Below are 20,952 nucleotides of genomic sequence, written 5' to 3' on the forward strand. Positions count from 1 at the left end.
GAAGCTCGCGTCAATACGCTATTTGGTAGTGTACCACTTTTAGCAAGGTTTTTTGTTATTGAATTCTGTCAAGGAAAATATATGTTGATGAACTTTAATTTTCCAAATTAATATTTAATTTTTGTAGATATATTCCTTAGTAATACCATGACTTGAATTTATGTAATTGTATTTAGGAAAGGAGCAATGGGTATCAGTAAAATTTCAGAATCGCAAAAATACATGGGTATTTAACATGAAATTTACCTTGCCCAATAGCTCTTAAACTAATATAACCTAGCCTAACTATTCCTTAAAAAATAAATCTTAAAAAAAAAAGTAAAAATTATTTATGTGATATTGGAATAAAACCTCATCTAATTGTAGTATACAAGAAATGAGTATTGCATGTTTTGTCTCTTAATCAGATTATCATATTAAGCTTCAAATTCTATCTGCTGTTTTGATTTACTATCCTTTCTCCAGGAAAGAGGTACTTTAATAAATTACTCTAATACGCAAACATATTTTCACTTTTTAACCTGTAAAATGTAACAAATGTTTAAATTTGTCTATGATCATTTTACAGTATTATATTTGGTATTTAGGCTTTTAAGGGTCATCGCTCACACCATATCCTTGTTTTTGTTAGATTTTTATTTTCTAAACAATGCTAAATAATATGTAGTTGGTTACTAATAACAATGGTGTTAATGATTTTTAAAACTTATTCTTTTTACATGACTTGGCTGCATCAATAATGGACAGAATAATTTCAAAATTCAACTTTTTTTTTCACTGCTAAGTTGATGTGAAAGACTGCCATATTTTTCACCTTTAAAAATGTCAACATTTTGTTTCCAATTCTCAACTCATCAGGTTAACTCGTCATTATTTTCGAGGGAGTGAAAAAATGTAAGTTTAATTCCCACCCCCCACCACCATCAAAACTTGAAGTTTTGCCAAATAATGTGTCTTCCCCAATAACAATATTATTTATGCAGAAATACATTGTATATCTTTTTGTTTTTATATAAATCTAGATTAACTTGCCTTGTCTATTACACTTTTTTTTTTAAACGAAAAGCTTATGGAAATATATGGTTTTCGTGATATGAATTCTCTTTGGCCACATAATGTTTGTGTGTTCCACTTTGTTAACCACTGCACTCATCCATTCAAACATTGATGGTGGAGAGATGAAGTAAGCGAGTGTTGTATATTATTTTGGAAATTAAATGGCACTGTTATTGTTTATCTGTGACAATATTGTCTCGTGAAGAAATTTCATATAAATAAATTATTCGGTTTAACGTCATTAACTCCCCCTTATAAGGAAGCTAGGATGGTGCCCCTTACAGAGGACTGTAACATGGAATTTAATGAACCATTCCCTCGATCCATCTTGCTAGTGGCAGAGTTCAAACTGCCGTCACCTCGATGTCTGCCATAAGTACACTTTAACCCATTCGGCCCATAAGCACATAGAAATGAATAGATCTTCATAAAAATGGCAAACTTTTCAACATTTATGTAGGTTGGGTTGAGTTGAGTAGAGTAATTTACTTCTCACTGAAGAATGTCAGAAGTCAACATTTGATGATATTATTCATGTGGTTCTGGTGTTATTTCTACTGAAATTAATTTATTTTCCCACTAATCCTCTAGGGTCTATCCAAAGAAATTGAAAACAAGTGATTTGTGGTAGGAATCAATATCACTTTTGCAAGAACCACACTGTAATACATTGATTTCTGACATCTTTGATTGGGTTGGGGGTGGTCCTCGGCAGACATAAAATTTTATCCCAAGATGGACTGTGAGCTTCCTACCAATGTGTTCAATACCTGCATGAAAAGGGAAAGTGAGGAGGATGACATTGACTACATTTCTCCAGTAGAAGGCATTTTCTAGAGTAGGTTAGGTTAGAACAGATTGTCACTACCTGTTAACCTCTTGAATATGATGACTCCTATGTACGTGTCATGAGGTGCGAGTGGGGCATATGAGAATGCTGGCGTTGACTTCCTGATTATGTTTATTTTGTGGTAGCTGAGTGACTTCTGTATTCTGTGAACAGGCTTGGTCACATTTTATGTGACATTTATTCAGGGTGAAAGAGAATGATTATAACAGCAGTAACATTATATTTTGTAATGAGCGTATTGTGATGCATCATTGTATGTCAGGCAACCTATGTGTGTGTGAATATTTCCCTTGTATTGAAGAGGTTAATTTCTTCATTATAAGTCAAATTCTCGCGGGCAGCATCAGCTACCTGGTGTACAATGATTCAATGATGCACCACAATACTCGTGTTATAAAATATAAAGTTACAGCTGTATTACTCATTTTCCTGTATGCTGAATATTAATAACCGCAGAAAATATGATCAAGCCAGTTCACAAAATATGAGGGTCATGCAGCCACAACTACAAAATGAATATATTAAAGACAACACCAGCATTCTCATATATCCACTCGCGCCTCATGACGTGTACATAGGCATCATTGTACCGAAGGGGTTAATAAACATTTTACATGTACTCATTTTTGGAAATAACATCATTGCCCTCTCTATAGTTATGTTCAAAATTCAATAACCAATAATTTTTTGCTGAGAAATATTTTCTTAAAAAAAGAAAAGAAAAAGACAAGAAATCTAAGACCATTGTATATATTGGTAGGTGTGATTACTCTTTGAAACACTATTTACCCCTTATTTGGCAGTTGAAGTGTGGTGCTGACTAGGTCCCATCCAGTCAGTTTGTTCCCCCTTTCCTCCCATGGTAAACATGACAAAACCAAATAAATTCCCAACACTATTTTATTAGCAAATATTCCAAGTTGAGACCATAAATTAATTCAAGGCAAATTTTGATAAGTGTAAGGAAGGAGATGTGACAACATGAGCACAGTTTTAACTCAAATTGGTTAAAAGAAAAAAAAAAGTTTTCCACACGGAGTGGTGGATGTCTGGAACAATTTGGATGAAACATTCGTGTGTGCAAACACCATACAAGAATTTAAGAAAAAACTAGATGTTGCGAGATACAAAGACGGGTCACTACATAGTTCCCCTTCCTGTATAATACAACTAGGTAAATATACATACACACACACACATATATATATTAATTCACTCTTACTCTTTTGAAATTCTAGGTGTGGTGAACATTATGGCTGAGCATCATCATATGCTTAACAGCCTGTGGCTTCTTAAAGATTAATGGCTAAATGAGTCACCCCTCATTATTCAAGGTAAGTAAAAGGAAGGTGTTTTATAATGAACTCAGTAACCCGCCAATTGAGTAATGAATAAGGTAGGTTTTGTTGTTTTAACAAGAAGCACTAAGATTATTGTTTTGTTGTGTGTATCATTGCTTTTTTGTTTTACTTTTGTTTCTTTTTGGTTATCAGATGTGGAATAAAATGAGCTTTACTACAAGGCTTGTTAATAAGTTAGGGCACATGTCCTCAGTGATACCCAAAGCAGATTGAATAAAGAGGAGCCTACTGGAGAAGTTCGGCTTCAATATAGTTATTATGCATTCGTTTCAGGTAGAGTAGTTAAATTTGTGTTGTTTTGGTGCAGTTATTAGTATTGTAAATGCATGTGTTTAGAATGTTAATACTAATACTGCTTAATTGCTCATGCAAAATGTGTATATCCACCAGGAGAAAGAGGTATCTACATATATATATATATATATATATATATATATATATATATATATATATACACACACACATATATGTGTGTGTTTGTATGCATGTATGGAGTCTGGGATCCACACCACAGGAAAAATGCAAACATCAGATTCAATGAGGGAGGTTTATTGCCTGATGTTTTGGCATTAGTCCCAGGACCATCTTCAGGGGTATCATGTGATACAAAGATCATGAGTTGCTTTATTGCCTGCTGCTGAACCTGGGACAGGAACTGCATGACCAGGGTATGCTGTGTTCCTCCCTTGCCATGTGCCTATTGACATAATCAAATGCATAAAATCTACATCCACCTACATCCATATGATCTCTTTACATTTTTACTTACAAAATTAATACCCATGTACGAACATATCCACATTTGCCCACATGCAAATATATGCATGTATATCTTATGATATAACTATTTACTAATTTGGTATATCCTCGTTAGATATACATGCACATGTAGGTGAGTTGGTACATGTGTATTGACGTTTGTATGTAAGAATGTAAAGAGACGTGGATGTAACAGCTTGTAGATTTATATATTCAAATATGTCAATAGGTATGTGGTATGGAAGGAAGATGACATGCCCTGGCCTCGCAGTTCCTGTCCCAGGTTCTGTTGTGGGTAACATAAGCAACTTATGATCTCAATATCCCATTACACCCATGAAGACGGTCCTGGGACTAGGGCCAAAACAGCAGGCAATAAACCTCCCAAATTGTGTCTGGTATTTACATATCTTTTATGGTATGCATGTATGTATTTACATATACATAATATAATATCCATTGACAGAACCTTGACTAGGAATCTGAGAAAGGAATTGTTTGTTTTTATCAGATGCTGGAGTCCCCAAAGCAGAAGGACCCTCCTTCGGAGTTCCTGGATGTCCAGGGCCGCAACCTCAAGAACCAGGCATTAGCGGGATCTCCTGATACTGCAAGGTAATCATTCATTCTTTTACTTTGTCACACATGTCAGACACAACACCACAAATTATTAAGATAAAACAAGGGTGTTAGAACAGTTATTGGTTGAGTGCAGATAATACCCATAAATTACTCACATGCAGAGACCTGAGTTTTATGTTTATGCTGTAGTGTCTGCATGTGCAACACAAAAAAGAGCATCTACCTGTATACCAAGGGCCTCTTCCCCCTTATAAGGGGGAGAGCCGGTCAAGACACGCACCATCCCTCTCGTCTTAGCTCCTTGTGGATGAAGGGTCATCCCTATCTCCTGCTCACTATCTGGGTCAGAAGCAGTGGAACAGGACACAGTACATCCACAGCTGGGCTGCTTCATTTACACAGCAACCATCCTTCTTTGTCCCCTCATGTGGAAGATAGAGAAGATGGGGAGATTATCAGCCTAACAATACCTACAACACCACCCATCTCTCTACCTGAATGATCACTCACCAATATAGACACATCATACAGACCCCAGAACATACTTCATTTAGACATTTGTGATCAGTACTTCATCAACCATTTTTGTCCAACTCAATTTTGAATAATTTTTAGGATTACAGAATAGTCCTCTATTCATCAGTCTGTCTTTCAACATGTTTCTGATGTTGCCAGCCACTGTGGGTTAGCAGATTTTCCGTATAGCGAAAGTGGAGAGAACAGTTAATCGATTGATTTGTTGTTTTATTGTCATTGTTGCCTTGAGTTTCTCTAAGTGGAAAACCTGCACCCCGACAGTGGATAGCAATGGCCCTTGGAACTTTCCACAGATCTCTTTGGGAGGAAACTTAGGACTGTTGTCTTTGTTGTATCAGTGTGGGACTGTTTACGTATCACTGGGTCAAAGTGGTAGAGAGAGGAGAACAGTTGCTGGTTGTCAGCTCTCCATATTCTCCATGTGTGAGAGAGTGCAAGAAATACAATTAAAGTTGATATAGAAGTCTCAGTTCTAGACTGGAGATCAAGTGCCAATCTCTCAGGGCTGTATCTCCTCATGGAAGTGAGGGGTTGACAGTCTTTGAAAATGGGCAGCTTCACTGTCCATCTTACAGGACCATCACATTCATGTACCCATCATTGGTTCCTACTGAATTGTAGTATACAGGAAGGAGCAATGCTTGTGGGGACCTATATCATATTCCTCAATTATCATATTTTTTATTTAATATATAATACCAGCTTGTGCTAGATCATCAAGGATATTAAAGAATTTAAGCATTCGTATAGAAAATATATTTTTTCATATCCTTCAGAATTGTGGTCTTTTTTGGTTTGTTCCCATTAACTCTTGATGTCCACCCTCTTGACTAATCTGAAAATGAAGTTCCTTCTTTCTCTTTTATCCTTGAATGATGGCAGGAGTAATGCATCGTCATTCCTTGTATGGTTTATCTGCCAGACAGAATAATTTGGCTTGCAGCTCTTTATATTTTCTCAAGTGACATGGTTTTTATGCCTTTGTTTTTTGACTACCTCCCTTGTAAGAGGGAAAAAGCCTTTGGTATATGTATGTATGTTCGTACATATAATCTAGGATGGGTTAGGGTCTTTGATTTTGTTTTGTCATCTCATCCTTGTAGTGAGAAGCCATCTTTGTTCCTTAGCTGGTCTTGGCTCCCCAAAGTCTGACAGTGTTTGTTGGGTGACAAGTTATCCCATATGAACACTGTCAGATTTTTCTCTTCTTTCACCATTGTCTCAGTTCCCACAGTGATGGTGTTTTTGAATTGTTACCCGTTACCAGTACTTTGCATTTTTTGTATTTTATGGAATTAAGATAAATTTTCCACTCTTGGTTCCAGGCATATATTTGATCAAAATCTTTGTGCAACAATCTACAGTACTTTTCTTGCACTCGTTATCAGGATTTTTGCATTATTTGCAAAAATTTTAATGTATTTGTGCTGTTAATGAATTAAAGTGTTTAAAGGTATGTTATGAGCACATCCTTATATTTTGTGTTTCTTAAAATTTTCAGAGAGGATTTTACAGCGGCACAGGATGAGTGGGACCTAGTACAATGTGTGGAGCCAGTTATCCGACCCGATTTAGACAGCCTAGATGACATGATCCCACAGAAGCGAATTGTGGACTCACAGTTGCTATCTTCACCGCTCTCATCCCCACTGAAGCTACAACAACCGCTAGCACCCCCACCAGTTCGAACTACTCCGCACATAGACTTCGATGAAGTCTGGGAGTTCTTCAGGAGGCAGGATATGAGCCATGTCATGGTAAAGTAAAAGATGTTGACTATGATAGGGAGTGGTGGATGTCCATCACTGTTCCTCATCAATTACTCCCTCTGTTCATTTCCTAATCCTCTCACTTGAAACCCTTCCATAAGCCTTACTAACTACATTCAACAAACCCCTCTGAAACTACTACACTCACATTCTTCCCCTTTTCCTTTGGAAAGTGGAACTATACAGGCACTCTTCCAGTCTTCTTGCACTCTACCCTCCCTTAGACACAACTTAAACAACCTCACTAGCCAGTTTGTTATTACTGTACCTCCATTCTTCAGACACTCCTCATGACACTCGTACCAGGTGCCTTACCAGCTCTCATTGTTTTAATAACTATTTGCACCTCATTTATTTATTTTTTTCCTCCATTTTCCTCACCCATCACTGTCATTATCTTAGCACCTCCCACTTCTATCACCAATCCCTCCCTGTCTTCCTCCACATTTAACATCTCCCTAAAGTACTCTGCCCATCTTCCTCAAACCGCCTCCTCTTCCATTATCATATTTCCATCAGCGCCTTTTACCTTTTCTTTACCTCAACTCCCCTTTCTCTCTTAAATTCCTTCCAAAACATCTTTTTATTACAATTGAAATTTTCTGTCATACTTTTCCATTTTACATCTGCTCTCCTTTTTGCCTCTTTTATCTATACATTCTTTTAGTATCCAGTTTGCAATTCTGTCTGGGCTGTGTGATTTTCTGATGTCAAGGTTCATTATTTGGTCCCTTATTCCTTTCTCTGTCACAATTATTTCTTTTGTTGGGGGATCTTTCTCCTCTTCCTTCATCCCAATTGTGTATATTTTCTTTTGTGAATACAGATTTGAAATGTTTGTTCATATGTGTTAACTCTCACACACACTCACACTCATGCAGACTCACTAGAAAAAAATCACTGTTAATAACTTGTTCTCAAATTACCCAGCATAAAAATCATATTGGTTCCCTTTGGGATGAGAGCCCCACATTGGGAACCATCAATCAAGATCTAGACATGTTCTTGGTCTTAGTGTGGACTTCCACTTTATCCTTGTTGTGGACTGAGGACAAAAATACACCCCTGATATATGTATCTGTGTTGCTTATAAGAGGGGTAAATGATTACTTTTATTGTGTATTAGTGTCATTAGTTTAATTTTCTTCATTCATTTTACCAATGTTATTCTTTCCAGGGATCAATTCGACCAACGATGGAGCGCAGAGGAGTGAATGGATTCTTCAGAACAATATTTGGACCAAAGAAATTGAAGGATGAACTGATTGATGAGAGAAATCTTCTTTTTGCCATTGCTCAGTGTTCGTAAAGACTACTTTTTGTTAAGACTTTGTTGGTAGAGTGAGTCCTCCTTATACAGTAATTCTTTATCCGGTAAATTCACAGTAACAGTATTTGGTAATTACTACCCTCGATTCTATTTATGGTAAGAAAAATTCACAGATATGGTATCCGCTAGATATTTTGAAGAGGAAAGAGCAGGGAGAAGGCAAGTCTGCCATATCCTATTATTATATGTTATAATGGGTTCGGTATACAGTAATTTCAATTTGTGGTAAGGTTTTCAGGAACGCATATGTACCGTATAATGAGGACTTAACTATAATTCTTTTCCATGAATATATTACTTTGCCAAAACTACAAAGTAAATGCAGCATGTTTATTTGGTGATTGAATCCCTTTTTCATATTATAAATCTAGAATGTTAGGGATGGAATGGGTGGGAATGGTTTTTATGCCTTTGTTTTGTGGCTACCTCCCTTATAAAGGGGAAAAACCTTAGGTATATGTATTAATCTAGAATGGCGGAGTGGATGTGGAAGCAAAATTAGAGAATACAGGAAGCAAATAAATGTTTGGATGGAGTGAAGGGTTATAAGAAATTAATATTTGGGGATGATTGCAAAGAGAAGGTTGTATGAAGGAATATTTGAACCAGATGTGTTGCATGAGTTAGAGTCTTGAAATAAAGGGAGGCAGAGAAAAAGGTAATGAATGTCATTGAGTTGAAGTGTTTGAGACAGGATAGGATAGCTGGTGAGGTGAGGCAAAGAACGGATGGGAAAGGAGCCATTGAATAAGAGGCCAAAGTGCTGAAGTGATTTGGGTAAATGGAAAGAATGAATGAATAAAGACAGACATTGTGGGGAGCAGTAGTTGATGGAGTAAACTTGAGAGGAAGACTAAGAATGTGATGGATGAATAGTGTCAAGGGGACTTTTGATGCACATGAAAGGTCTATTGAGCAGGGAAGAGAGAATGTAAAGAATATTAGTCATTCGAAGGAGATATGAATGGATGATGTCATCCAAAGACATGTTCTCATTTGCATGATAAATGTTTTGAATGGATGACCTCTGGTAGCTGGGCCCTGTTCTGTGCCTCTCTTCATTGCCATTGACCTAAGCAGTGCTACAGGGGACTGGATGCCCTTTTGTCTATGAGGTGCTGAGATAGGATGAGGATGTAAGGTTGTGTGTATGTAATTATTTTTTCTTCAATTTTATTTTTTCTGCCAAGCCATTTTATTTTTCTCTCTGGTACCCTAGTCACCATTAACCCCTTTATCCTGAGGTAATTTTGTTGTAAATGTTGTTGAAACTTGCTTTGTAAAAGGTGTTTTGTTGTGCAGAATTGTACTTTTATAGGTAGTTGTCATTGTAATTTGAAATTTTTCCTTTGCTAATTTTATTTACTTTTTAATGGTTTCAGGTCAGTTTGATAATGAAGAACCCATTCACTTCCAAGTGCTACAAACAATATATAAAGTCCTCGCCTGCACCACCGTAGATTGTCCTCGATATGGCAATCATTGGGATGTTATAGGTTTTCAGGTAAGGAGTAAAGTTCTCAAAATAGAAACCATTACTTTTTTTTATTGTGGAGGTTAGTTGAAAAATAATTTCAGAATACAATGGATTCTTCGCTTGATGTACTAAAAGTGTAACCTGTGGTCTGTTGATTTGAATTGTCTATAGCTTCAAGTGGGTGGTAGTTCAGCTTAATTTTAAAAATGGAAACAGTGGTAACAGCATAATTGATCTGGCATACACATGCATATATATGTTGTCAGTTACACCTCGGTAGTCTTTCGCAAAACTTAGGTGTTGGTTGGAAGCTAATGTGGGGGTGGGAGGGTACTGGAAGACCATGAAGGGAAGGGAGTAAGCAATCCTTAGCTGTCAGGCCCTGCTGTGTAGGTACTGTGAATTGCTGCATATATATAATGAATGATTTATATGTGAATTTCTATGATTTTTTTTGATAGTATGTTTCTAGGGAGTGGAGATAGGGATAGAATGTGTGGGAGTGGCTTTTATGCTTTTGTTTTTTGACTATCTCCCTTATAAGGGGGAAAAAAGCCTTTGGTATATGTATGTATGTGTTTCTAGGGACTGTTACATGCCCTGAGAACAGGTTGCTTGTAATGATAGTGTCATTATCCTAGTGAAGAAGATATTCAATATGTAAAAGCATATAAAGTCCTGTATTTCCTGTGGAAATATTAATATTATTGTTCTGTTTGTTTATTCTCGTAGGGTATGGATCCAGCAACAGATCTACGAGGCGTGGGGCTTCTGGGTTTGGTTCATGCATTGCATCTCGTAACTCACGAAGCAACGCTTCCCTTAGCCAGGGACGTCTTCCGCCTTAGTCATGATGAAGTCTCGCAGTTTCCTTTCATGGTTCTCTCAATTAATGTTACTCGAATTTCTTTGCAAGCTCTAAGAGAAGGGCAACTTAATAAGTAAGTGCATATGATGTATTCTATTATATAAAACCTTTTACTATAGTCATGTACTTGGACTATTTTCTGGCTGTGCCTGGCCATTCAGTGTTTCATTGTAATGAAAATGAATTTTTAGACCTACGTTGTGGTTAAGCATTAGAATTATGTTAGTAGGGTTGGATATCTCCATTTGTGGCCATCCATGTTGAACAGGTACAAAGGATGATTGGTGCTTCAGATTAGGGTTTGATGAAATCAACTGTCTAACTTCAGATAACATTACTGAATATGAAAAAAGAACTCCAGTTTACCAATTGATTTTTTTTCTTTTTCTTTTTCTTTCTTCATCCCATATAGTTCCAGAGCAGCCTGATGAGATGGCCATAGTACTCTGGTATGGTAGTTGACACAAGAAATATTTGGATTTTGTTTAACTGTAGTGGATTTTTTTCTCAGGGAGTGCAACAGCAGAGGGAATGTGCGTCATGTACTCAACGAGTTCTTCAGTGCCATTATGTTTCATATCTACTGGATATGGAAAACAGAGCACAAGACAATTAAGGACTCTGGGTTTTTGATAAAAGGTAAAGAAAGCTTTAACAGAAATTATTTCTTATTTATAGAAGGGATTGTAACTTGTTAACCCCTTCCAAACGATGACATCTACGTAAACATCATGAGGCGTGAGTTGGTATATGAGGATGCCGGCATCGGTGTCTTGATTTTATTTACTTTGTAGTTGTTGCTGAGTGACCACCATATTCTGTGAACTGGCCTGATCATATTTTCTGTGGTTATTAATATTCAGAGTGTAAGAGAACAAGTAATATAGATGTGACTGTATATAATGTACATCATTGTACATCAGGCAGCTAATGCTGCATGTGAGAATTTGACTCATATTGAAGAGGTTAACATAGATTAGGAACGTAGGTGCTTGCACTGAACCTTGCGGAACTCCACTGATCACTGTTCTCTGTCCAACACCTTATCCCGCTACTGTCCTGATGTACCTTCCCTTAGAAAAATCTTAAATCCATTCAAATAGTTTGCCTCTTAGTGCTCCAGTATGTTCCAGATTCTATTCTCGCGCACAGCATTGGCTGCCAAATGTACGATGCAACACACTATTCGCATTATAAAATATAAAGTCACTGCTGTATTACTCATTCTCTTTTACTCGAGTAATAATAAACAGAAAACGTGATGAAACCAGTTCACAGAATCTGGGGGTAACTCGTGTACAATTACAAAAAAAAATATAATCAAAATGCCAATGCTGGCATCCTCATGTACCCAATCGTGCCTCATTACGCCTACGTAGGTGTCATAGTACTGAAGTGATTAAGGTGACTGCAAGTTACTTTATCAAAAGAGTTCTCTGGAGCAAGTTATACACAGGTCAACCAGCCCCTCTCATGCAGTATATCAATTGTTCTTGACTAAAAGCTTTTGTATGTGTGTGTATTTACCTAGTTGTTGTGTATGACTTTGAGGCAATACTCATGGGGTCCTGTCTCTTGCTCCATTTGTCAAACTTGCCTTGGATTCTTTTGTAGTGTTGATCTGATTTATATTTTCATCCAACTTCTTTCCATAAGTCTACACTTCTGTGAGGAGAGCTATTCTTCCTATCTATCAATATACCAGGGGCTTTTTCCCCCCTTGTAAGGGTGGTAGTCAGTCAAGGTATGTTCCCTCCACCACTCTTTGTTTCCCTCTCATCTTAGCTTCTTGTGGATGAAAGGTCATCCCTGTTTCACATCCCACTGCCCAGGTCATAAGCAATGCAGCAAGACACAGCACATCCATAGCATGGCCGTCCCACTTGTATGGTGAATCTCCTTCCTTGTCTGTAAATCTGTTTCCAGTTTATAAATTTGTAGGATGGGAGTCCTACGCAGCCCGAAGGGATTTCTCCCCGTCTTCTCCTTTTATGCATGGGGGGTCGCCGATTTAATGAAGCGGCCTTGCTGTAGATGTGCTGTGTCTTGCGACACTGCTTCTGACCCAGGGCAGTGGACAAGGTGCAGGGATGACCCATCATCCAGGAGGTGCTAAGATGAGAGGGAGAGTGGAGGGGTGTGGAGTGTATTCAGGGATAGAATGGATGGGAGTGATTTTATGCCTTTTCCTTTTTGGCTACCTCCCTTGTAAGGGGGAAAAAGCCTTGGTATATGTATGTATGTAGGATGGGAGTGGAGTATGTTGGGGATGGAATGGGTGGGAGTGGTTTTTATGCCTTTGTTTTTTGGCTAACTCCCTTGTAAAGGGGAAAGCCTTTGGTATATGTATGTATATATAAAGTGTCCAGTTTTTATTGGAGTTACTAACATCTTTCACTCTTCGTATTCCAGATGCTGAGGTGTACTGCAAGAAGAATGTTAAAACAGTGTTGCAAAAACTTCAGATTCACTTGCGAAAATATGGCAAAGATGACAGTCTAGTTCTCAAATAATGCCAAAGAAAAAAAATTTATACCACGATTGCCGTTTATACAAGAAAAGAATTATGTATGTGTTTATACTTAGAGTAACATTAGAATGTTTTTATGAGGTTAATATCTATCGATGATAAATGCTGACTTACAGAATTAATCAAGCACACAGTGATACTAAGGTGAAGAAAATTTAGTGTGATACTGGTATGTTTATGTGAAGATTGGTGATCGACTTTGATTTGATTAATTTTCTGTGCCTCTCATGTGATTGGTAAAGGGTACATGTTTGATTTTTTTTATCAATCAGGTGGGAATTGCATGTTGAACAACTAATTGAGCAAAGACAGAAAGAAAAGTTCACTTTTCAAAAGACGCTACCAAATGATTGTATTTATTGATTTTATAGACAAAGTGCCGGTACCTGGCATACTTGGGTTTTATTTAGTTGATCTTATTTATTTTCTCTAATATTTTATTGTGCCTGTGCTATGGTCTCAATTGCCTTGCATGCGTAAATACTGGTTGTGAATACGAAATACAGCTGTATCCTAAAGTTTGCTAACAATGTTGTGATTTAATATATCAGGCAGTCATTATGCCAAATTACCTTTCTCCATTAAGTGACGGAGAGGGGGGGGTCGCCAATTTAATGAAGCAGCCTTGTTGTGGATGTGCTGTGTCTTATGACACTGCTTCTGACCCAGGGCAGTGGGCAAGATGCAGGGATGACCAGTCATCCAGGAGGTGCCAAGATAAGATGGTGGAGGGGAGGGGAGTGGAATAGGGATGGAATGGGTTGGAGTTGGTTTTTATGCCTTTGTTTTTTGGCTACCTCCCTTATAAGGGGGAGAAAGCCTTTGGTATATGTATGTATCTATTTACCTTTCTCCATATAAGGGGAATGGCTAAATCAAAGGACACACGTTATATTTACAACAAAAGCCATTTTAAACTCGATCTTAGTACCTTATGAATGAAAGAGCATCCCTGTCTACTGCCATGCTAATATCATATGTTGCTATTATCACTACATGTGTATGTATGTGTATAGGCTCATCTACTTTTACATATCACTAGTTTTATATTCCTTTCAAAACTTTTCATATATATCACTAGTTTTATATTCCTTTCAAAACTTTTCACATATATCTATCTAAAAGGTCTCCCTCTCTTCTTCATTTTGCTCACTATGAGGATTGTATGTACTCGCAAAAGCCCACATCTCCTATCTCAGTTTCACCTTTGCCCACATTGCCCTTGAAGACATTTTCTTCCACTTTACCATGCATTTACCCATCTTACCACCTACCAGTAGTGCCACTCCTCTGCCATGCCTCGCTTCATCACTCCTAATATCCCATCTCACTCCCAAACACACCCCTCCCTTTCAACTTAGTTTCACTTGGTGCTAATACACACATCCTCTCACAAATATACTACCAGTATCTTTCCTTTCACTCTTATCTGCACCACATCCATGCACATTTAACAACTCAGTTATTAGGGTTCAAATCCTCTCAGATCTGTAATGTCTTGACTTTTTGTAAGAAGAAGATAGGGTAGAGGATTCCTTGTCCCTTCATTCCATCCCATTTTGTTGACTTTTGCAACACACATGAAGGAGATTGACCCAATCTTGTGCACTGACCCAGAGGAGTGGGCAAGATGCAGGGATGACCTGTCATCCAGTAGGAGCCAAGAAAAGGAGGGAAGGGTGGTGAATGGGAGTGGAGTATGTGGGGATGAAATGGGTGGGAGTGGATTTATGCCTTTGACTTTGGCAACCTCCTTTGTAAAGAGGAAAAACCCTTGTTATATGTATGTACCACAAGGTGATTAGGAAGAGGTATATATACACACGTGTGCGTAAAATGATACATGGGATCACATACATACATATACCAAAGGCTTTTTCACCTTACAAGGGAGGTAGGCAAAAAACATACATACATCATACATATACCAAAGGCTTTTCCCTCTTACAAGGGAGGTAGTCAAAACACAAACGTATAAAATCTGTTCCCACCCATTCCATTCCCCCTCCACTCCCATCCACCCTCCTCCTCCCTCTTATCTTGGCTCATGATATTGGTATTATTTTTGTTCCATTGTAACACCAGTTATATACACAAAGGCTGTAATCCCCATTACAAACGACTGAGTCAAAGCTTAGGTTTTGTCAACCAAGTGGGAGAGAAGTACAAAAAGAAAAGATCCTTAGTTCCTGGCACCCCATTCATTTATTTTGTATGACATGCAGGAGAAAACTGGTCATTTTCTTTTCCCTTAACTATAGGGCAATAATTACTTGACATATTTACAACACAATAAAAACTGTAAGGTTAAAAAAAAAAGAGAGCGAAGAAATAAAGAATTGCATTGATTCGATAGCAAACTTTGGAAACCAGCTGTATATAATTGTAAAGACTGCATGAATTATAAGGGAAGCAAGTTCCTCCATGTTCTTTTATCTACTTCTATCTATATACCAAAGCTTCTTCTCTCTTATAAGGAAGGTAGTCAAGTAAAGGCATGCACCCACTCCATTCCTATTCATTCTTATCCATCATACTTGTGTCCCTCTTAGCTCCTTTTGGATGAAGGGTTATCCCTATCTGATCTACTGCTTGGATCAGAAGCAATGCAGCAAGACACAGCACATCCCAGCAGCGTTGTCTTAAGGCAAAGTAAGTCATCAAATATAAAAGCCCTCTGTGAGGGGCACTGTCCTAGCCTTCCTTTAGGGGGGAGTTTGTGACGTTAAACCATATCATATCATTTCCCACAAAAAAATAAAAATGCCACTTTCTTTGTTTGCCACATACCACTTATATAAAAGAAAGACCCAGAGATATGGATATTTTTGTAAAAGTGGTATATGACAAATAGATAAAATGGCAACTTTTTTGTGAGTGAAAGAATGATACACTTTCTTTGCATTTTGTAATCGACTTGTTTGCCTACATTCCTCCAGTAATGGGAACATTGGATGTGGAAGTCCTGTGAGATGGATGTCAGAGAACATTCAGTGGTTTTCTTAAAAAAAAAAAAAAAAAAAAAATCTTTCCTTACATAAATCTTATATAAATCCTTGGAAGGGAAAGATTTATGTAAGGAAAGAATTTTTTTTAAGAATATCACTGTAAGAATCTTATGGTGATACAAGTATTCTTAAGGAAAAAAAAATCTTTCCTTATATAAATCTTTCCCTTTCAAGGATATGTATAAGATTTATATAAGGAAAGAATTTTTTTTAAGAATACCACCGATTATTTCCCCCACCTCTTGTCTTCATATTCCATCAACACCACACTTCCATCTATAGGTGAGGTGTTGGCACTCCGTCTTTGGATCTGAACCAAGATATCTTTGTATCAAAAATGACTGTATTCCCCCGACTTTTGCAATTGGGAAGAGCTGACTGCTGGTCCTCCCCTCTACCTCCTCATACCAGTTGGTGACATGTAAACAAACTTGCATGAATACAACATAGACAACAGTCTAACACTTCCCTCTGGAGAGATCTTCGGGAGTGCCCAAGGAACACTGCTTCTTATTGTGGGGTTATGGCAGTGTTTCTCAACCTTTTACCCTTGCATAACCTCTCATTTTATTTTCATCATAATGATAGGTTAGATAGGATGATGTCTATATTACATTATTACAATAACCTTTTGCGGAACCCTGGTTGAGAAATGCTGGGTTATGGGTTTCTATTTGGTGAAACTAATGGCAGTAGATCATCCAGTAATCTATAACTTAAAAGACATGCGAGTATTGTCAAGAAACTTGCTTTCCCAACTATTTATTGCATTGAGACTAGAATGCACAGGCTTAATGTGAAGTTGCTTACATTTGGTTTGGTTCCAAGTATCGAGTTTGCATGTATGTTTTTAGTATTTGGTTTGCATGTATATTGGGTTTTAAGTACCAGAGTTGCATGTGCACCAGTTTAAATTATAAATGTGTACCCAGGCTGTAGTGATAATACCCAATTATGTGGCATTGATTTGCTTTATTTCTATGTGCTACATAGTGCATATAGCTATATATCATGGCTATATATATAGTACAATAATTTTCTTCAGTTCTATGTACAATATTTTAGGTTTTGAAGGGAGTCTGTTCTGATACATTTTTTTTTAATTCTCTTTTTAACATATATTTGACCTGAAGTGATGCTGTGATGTTAGTTCTGTTGTTCCTACCCTTTGTGTGATGATTAAATGATCTGATATAGATCTGGGTGGGATGCTTGTCAACCTGTAAGTGTCTAAGGTTTTAATGAAACTGGAAAAGTAGCTATGATTGGTAGAAGCACGAAGGGTTTGTGTTTGAATTTGTCTTTTTGGGATAAAAAGATATTATGCTTACGTGTCTTGATATCAGGGTTTTTACATTATCATCTTAATCCCTGAAGTGGTATACTTTGTAGATTTTGTTGAAGTTGAGGTCCGTCAAACTTTTGGTACCGAAGGTTCGACTCAAGGCTAAAGGGGCTATCACACTGGGATATTTTTCCTCTAGCTGCCGATTAAGTGGCAGTATCGTTTACCCCCAGAACTTTTTCCACCGTAAAATCACTAAAGCAAATTATTTTGTCTTTAACAAAAATACATAGAATGTCATTTGATATGCTGAAGGAAAACCATTTTCCTCCATCATGTTATAGTCCTACCCAAAAGCTGTGGGCTGCAAATTTGCTCCATCTGTCAAAGGAAAAATAGCCCAATGTGATAAGGTCTTGAAGAGGATCAACTGATCTTGTTTGATCAGGTCCTCTTATGCTTGGAGTCTAGTCTGTCCCTGGAACAGAATCTAGTGTATAGCGGGTATAAGATGATTATGTTGAGGTCCTTGTTTAGTTCTTCAGAGGGGATAATGGTTTGTGGTTCTGTATTACCAAAGGTATGTGGGATGGTTGTACTGGGATTTTTTGTGATTTTTTTTTTTTTTTTTTTTTCTAGGATGTATGTTTGTGTAACAATTACGTTTGAATGTCCTAAATTGCTTTTGTGGTTAAGTGACCTTGTAATATTATTGCCATACATTATAATGATGCATGTTTGAACTATTATACTGTGGTCATCTTTAGTACATTTGATGACTGGTACACCAGAGGGATGCACTACTCATAGTTGTGAAAGCTTGAGTGCCTCTTCTTCAAAGATGCTTTGATTTGATGATCTCGAGGGTTGAGGTGGTACACTTGCTTATCGTGAACCAAGTGCTGCCTGCTTCCTTTGTTCTTTCTTCCCATGCCAAAGCAGAAGCTATTACTGTAGCTAGATAGTTTCTACGGTAGCTTTACCCAAGTAACAACCCCTGTACAAAGTACTCCTACTGCTTTCCCATTTGAATGATTTATTATTTGTTGTTGTTCTTGCTTGTGTAGATCTAAGGCACTTGTGATGCTGTCAGTGTTAATCCTTTACTGCCCATGCAGACAAATTGGTCACTCATATACAGAGTTTAAGGGTAATGCAAGACACCTTTAGCTTAGAGGAACATCTTGTCCTCTGTAAAGGGTTAAATCAACTTGGTATTCTTGATTAACATGTGACTGGCTATGCAGACATATTAATCAATTAGAGATTTTGTCTTACCAGATGACTTAATTTATTTTAGAGGAACTTCTGGTCTGTAAAGGGTTAAACTGTCACATAGGAAATTTTCCTTAGGCAGTTGCATTTTACTGTATCACGTGTGACAACTTGATTGTATGTGATGTAATGGCTCTGCACTCTTAGTGTGATGAAAATGTTATGGTAATATCTTTTTTGATGACTGATTTTTATATTATTCATTACTGAATTTGTACACCAGATAGGTTTGTCCCATAATATGTACTGTATATGATATTTATATTTTTATCATGCATGTGTGGGTATGTATGTAATTATATGTACAGTGGCTATCTATGATAATGCACAAAATAGATGAATATGTTCCCTCCCACAGCACATGCATATATAATACAACTAGGTACAACTAGGTAAATACACACACAAACAAACAAATTGGAAGAAATAATAGTGTGTGCAGATACCATACATGAATTTAAGAACAAACTAGATGTTGCGAGATACAAAGAAGGGACACCACAAGCATAGCTCCCCTTCCTGTAGAATGCAACTCTGTAAATATGAGGTAAATACACACATGTGTGCATATACAAATATTGTCTAAACTGGAACTACCAATCCTGGAACAAAGAAGAGAAAAGAGGCATTTACAGAATCATGAAAGACATGGAAGTCCTTGACAGAGAAGACTTATTAAAGTGTGATAAAAGAAAAACAAGGGGACATGAAAAGAAACTCAAAAAGGATAGTTACAGAAGAGATTAAAAAAAAAAATAGTTTTCTACACAGTGGTGGATGTCAGGAACAAATGGGACTAAACAATAGTGTGTAAACACCATACAAGAATTTAAGAACAAACTAGATGTTGCGAGATACAAAGATGGGTCACTATGAGCATAGCTCCCCTTCCCATATAATACAACTAGGTAAATACACACACTACGGCAGTCCAAGTTTGAATCCCGCCCAGGGGTGAAATAATTTCATTATTGCTGTGCTGTGGATTGTTACTCCAACTCTTGTGGGCAGGGAGTTGGGTGTGTGTGTATAAGGTCACAGTATTACCCATAGATTGGTCATATGAGCTCTGAGCTCTCATCCAGGAGGTTAACTGTTGATCACAAATCCAACATGTGATCCAGGACCATGGTGGTGAGCAAAGCTCTCATCCCGTAGAATACAATTAGGTAGGTAAATCTCTCTCTCTCTCTCTCTCTCTCTCTCTCTCTCTCTCTCTCTCTCTCTCTCTCTCTCTCTCTCTCTCCTATCTCTCTCTCTCTCTCTCTCTCTCTCTCTCTCTCTCTCTCTCTCTCTCTCTCTCTCTCTCTCTCTCTCTCTCTCTCTCTCTCTCTCTCTCTCTCTCTCTCTCTCTCTCTCTCTCTCTCTCTCTCTCTCTTCCTCTCTCTCTCTCTCTCTCTCTCTCTCTCTCTCTCTCTCTCTCTCTCTCTCTCTCTCTCTCTCTCTCTCTCTCTCTCTCTCTCTCTCTCTCTCTCTCTCATCAGACACACACACTCACACATCTAGATATGATAATTGAAAATCAACGATATAGATTAGGTTGGAACTCTACATGAATTTGAGGCTAGATATGATAAAAATTGGAGAAAAGGAGTTGGGACCCAGCAAGTGTTACTCTCTTCCTGTATACAACAATTAGGTAAGATATATATATACACACGCATACACACCCACGATTTGATGGTGCAGTAGTACCATGCTCAACTGCTAATTCAGCGATCACACTTTTAGTCCCATCAAGGACTGAAAATTTTACTATTGCTGCACTGTGAACTGGCACTCCAACTGAAATAGGCAAGGAGTTAGGCGTGTGTATAAGGTCACAGCATTACCTGTAGATTGGACCATGTATGAGGTCTGAACTCCCATCCAGGAGGGTGATAATTGTTGATCACATGTCCAGTGTGTGAGCACAGACTGTGGTGAATTACATACATTCTTACACATGCATATAAGTTGCATAATAGTAAAAAGCAGACAAAAGAGAAACCAATAGGGACTAATTTGTGCAGATTGCCAAGGATGGTGGTGCCAATATCGGGGCCTTTAGATGATTTGGGTAATTATTGTACTGTGATTATGAAAAAGTAGAATCTGCCTGATATGAAGTGCACATTTGTTCCTGCATTGGAGTTTGACTAATGTAGGAGTTGCAGTGTATTGACAACGAATTATAGCATGCTAAGGGTAAAATACTTCCTCAAAAGGTTCAAGAAATGGCAATAAATTTCATTATTGAAACAGCATGATTAGAGGCTGGGTGAT

The 20,952-nt window shown here is 37.6% G+C and overlaps 1 protein-coding gene across 10 annotated transcripts in view; it reads left to right on the plus strand.

The window, feature by feature from the left end:
- Positions 1-19,044, plus strand: part of LOC143024061 (ELMO domain-containing protein 3-like) — a 20,314-nt gene extending 1,270 nt beyond the window's left edge. For 6 of the 10 annotated variants that reach the window (XM_076182786.1, XM_076182785.1, XM_076182787.1 and 3 more), the window contains 8 exons: positions 3,145-3,240; positions 4,538-4,641; positions 6,647-6,902; positions 8,092-8,215; positions 9,627-9,748; positions 10,454-10,662; positions 11,101-11,228; positions 13,002-19,044. In XM_076182786.1, the coding sequence (XP_076038901.1) occupies positions 3,217-3,240; positions 4,538-4,641; positions 6,647-6,902; positions 8,092-8,215; positions 9,627-9,748; positions 10,454-10,662; positions 11,101-11,228; positions 13,002-13,102 (1,068 nt within the window). In that variant the 5' untranslated portion in view covers positions 3,145-3,216 and the 3' untranslated portion in view covers positions 13,103-19,044. Of the gene's footprint in view, positions 1-557; positions 895-3,144; positions 3,241-3,399; positions 3,541-4,537; positions 4,642-6,646; positions 6,903-8,091; positions 8,216-9,626; positions 9,749-10,453; positions 10,663-11,100; positions 11,229-13,001 lie in introns of those variants that run through there. The other 4 variants (XM_076182792.1, XM_076182789.1, XM_076182790.1 and 1 more) reach the window with 2 other exon arrangements.
- The last annotated feature ends 1,908 nt before the right edge of the window (positions 19,045-20,952 follow it).

This window comes from Oratosquilla oratoria, unplaced genomic scaffold, assembly GCF_046742065.1.
Source record: "Oratosquilla oratoria isolate Oo_2021 unplaced genomic scaffold, ASM4674206v1 SCAFFOLD87, whole genome shotgun sequence".
NCBI classification, from domain to species: domain Eukaryota; kingdom Metazoa; phylum Arthropoda; class Malacostraca; order Stomatopoda; family Squillidae; genus Oratosquilla; species Oratosquilla oratoria.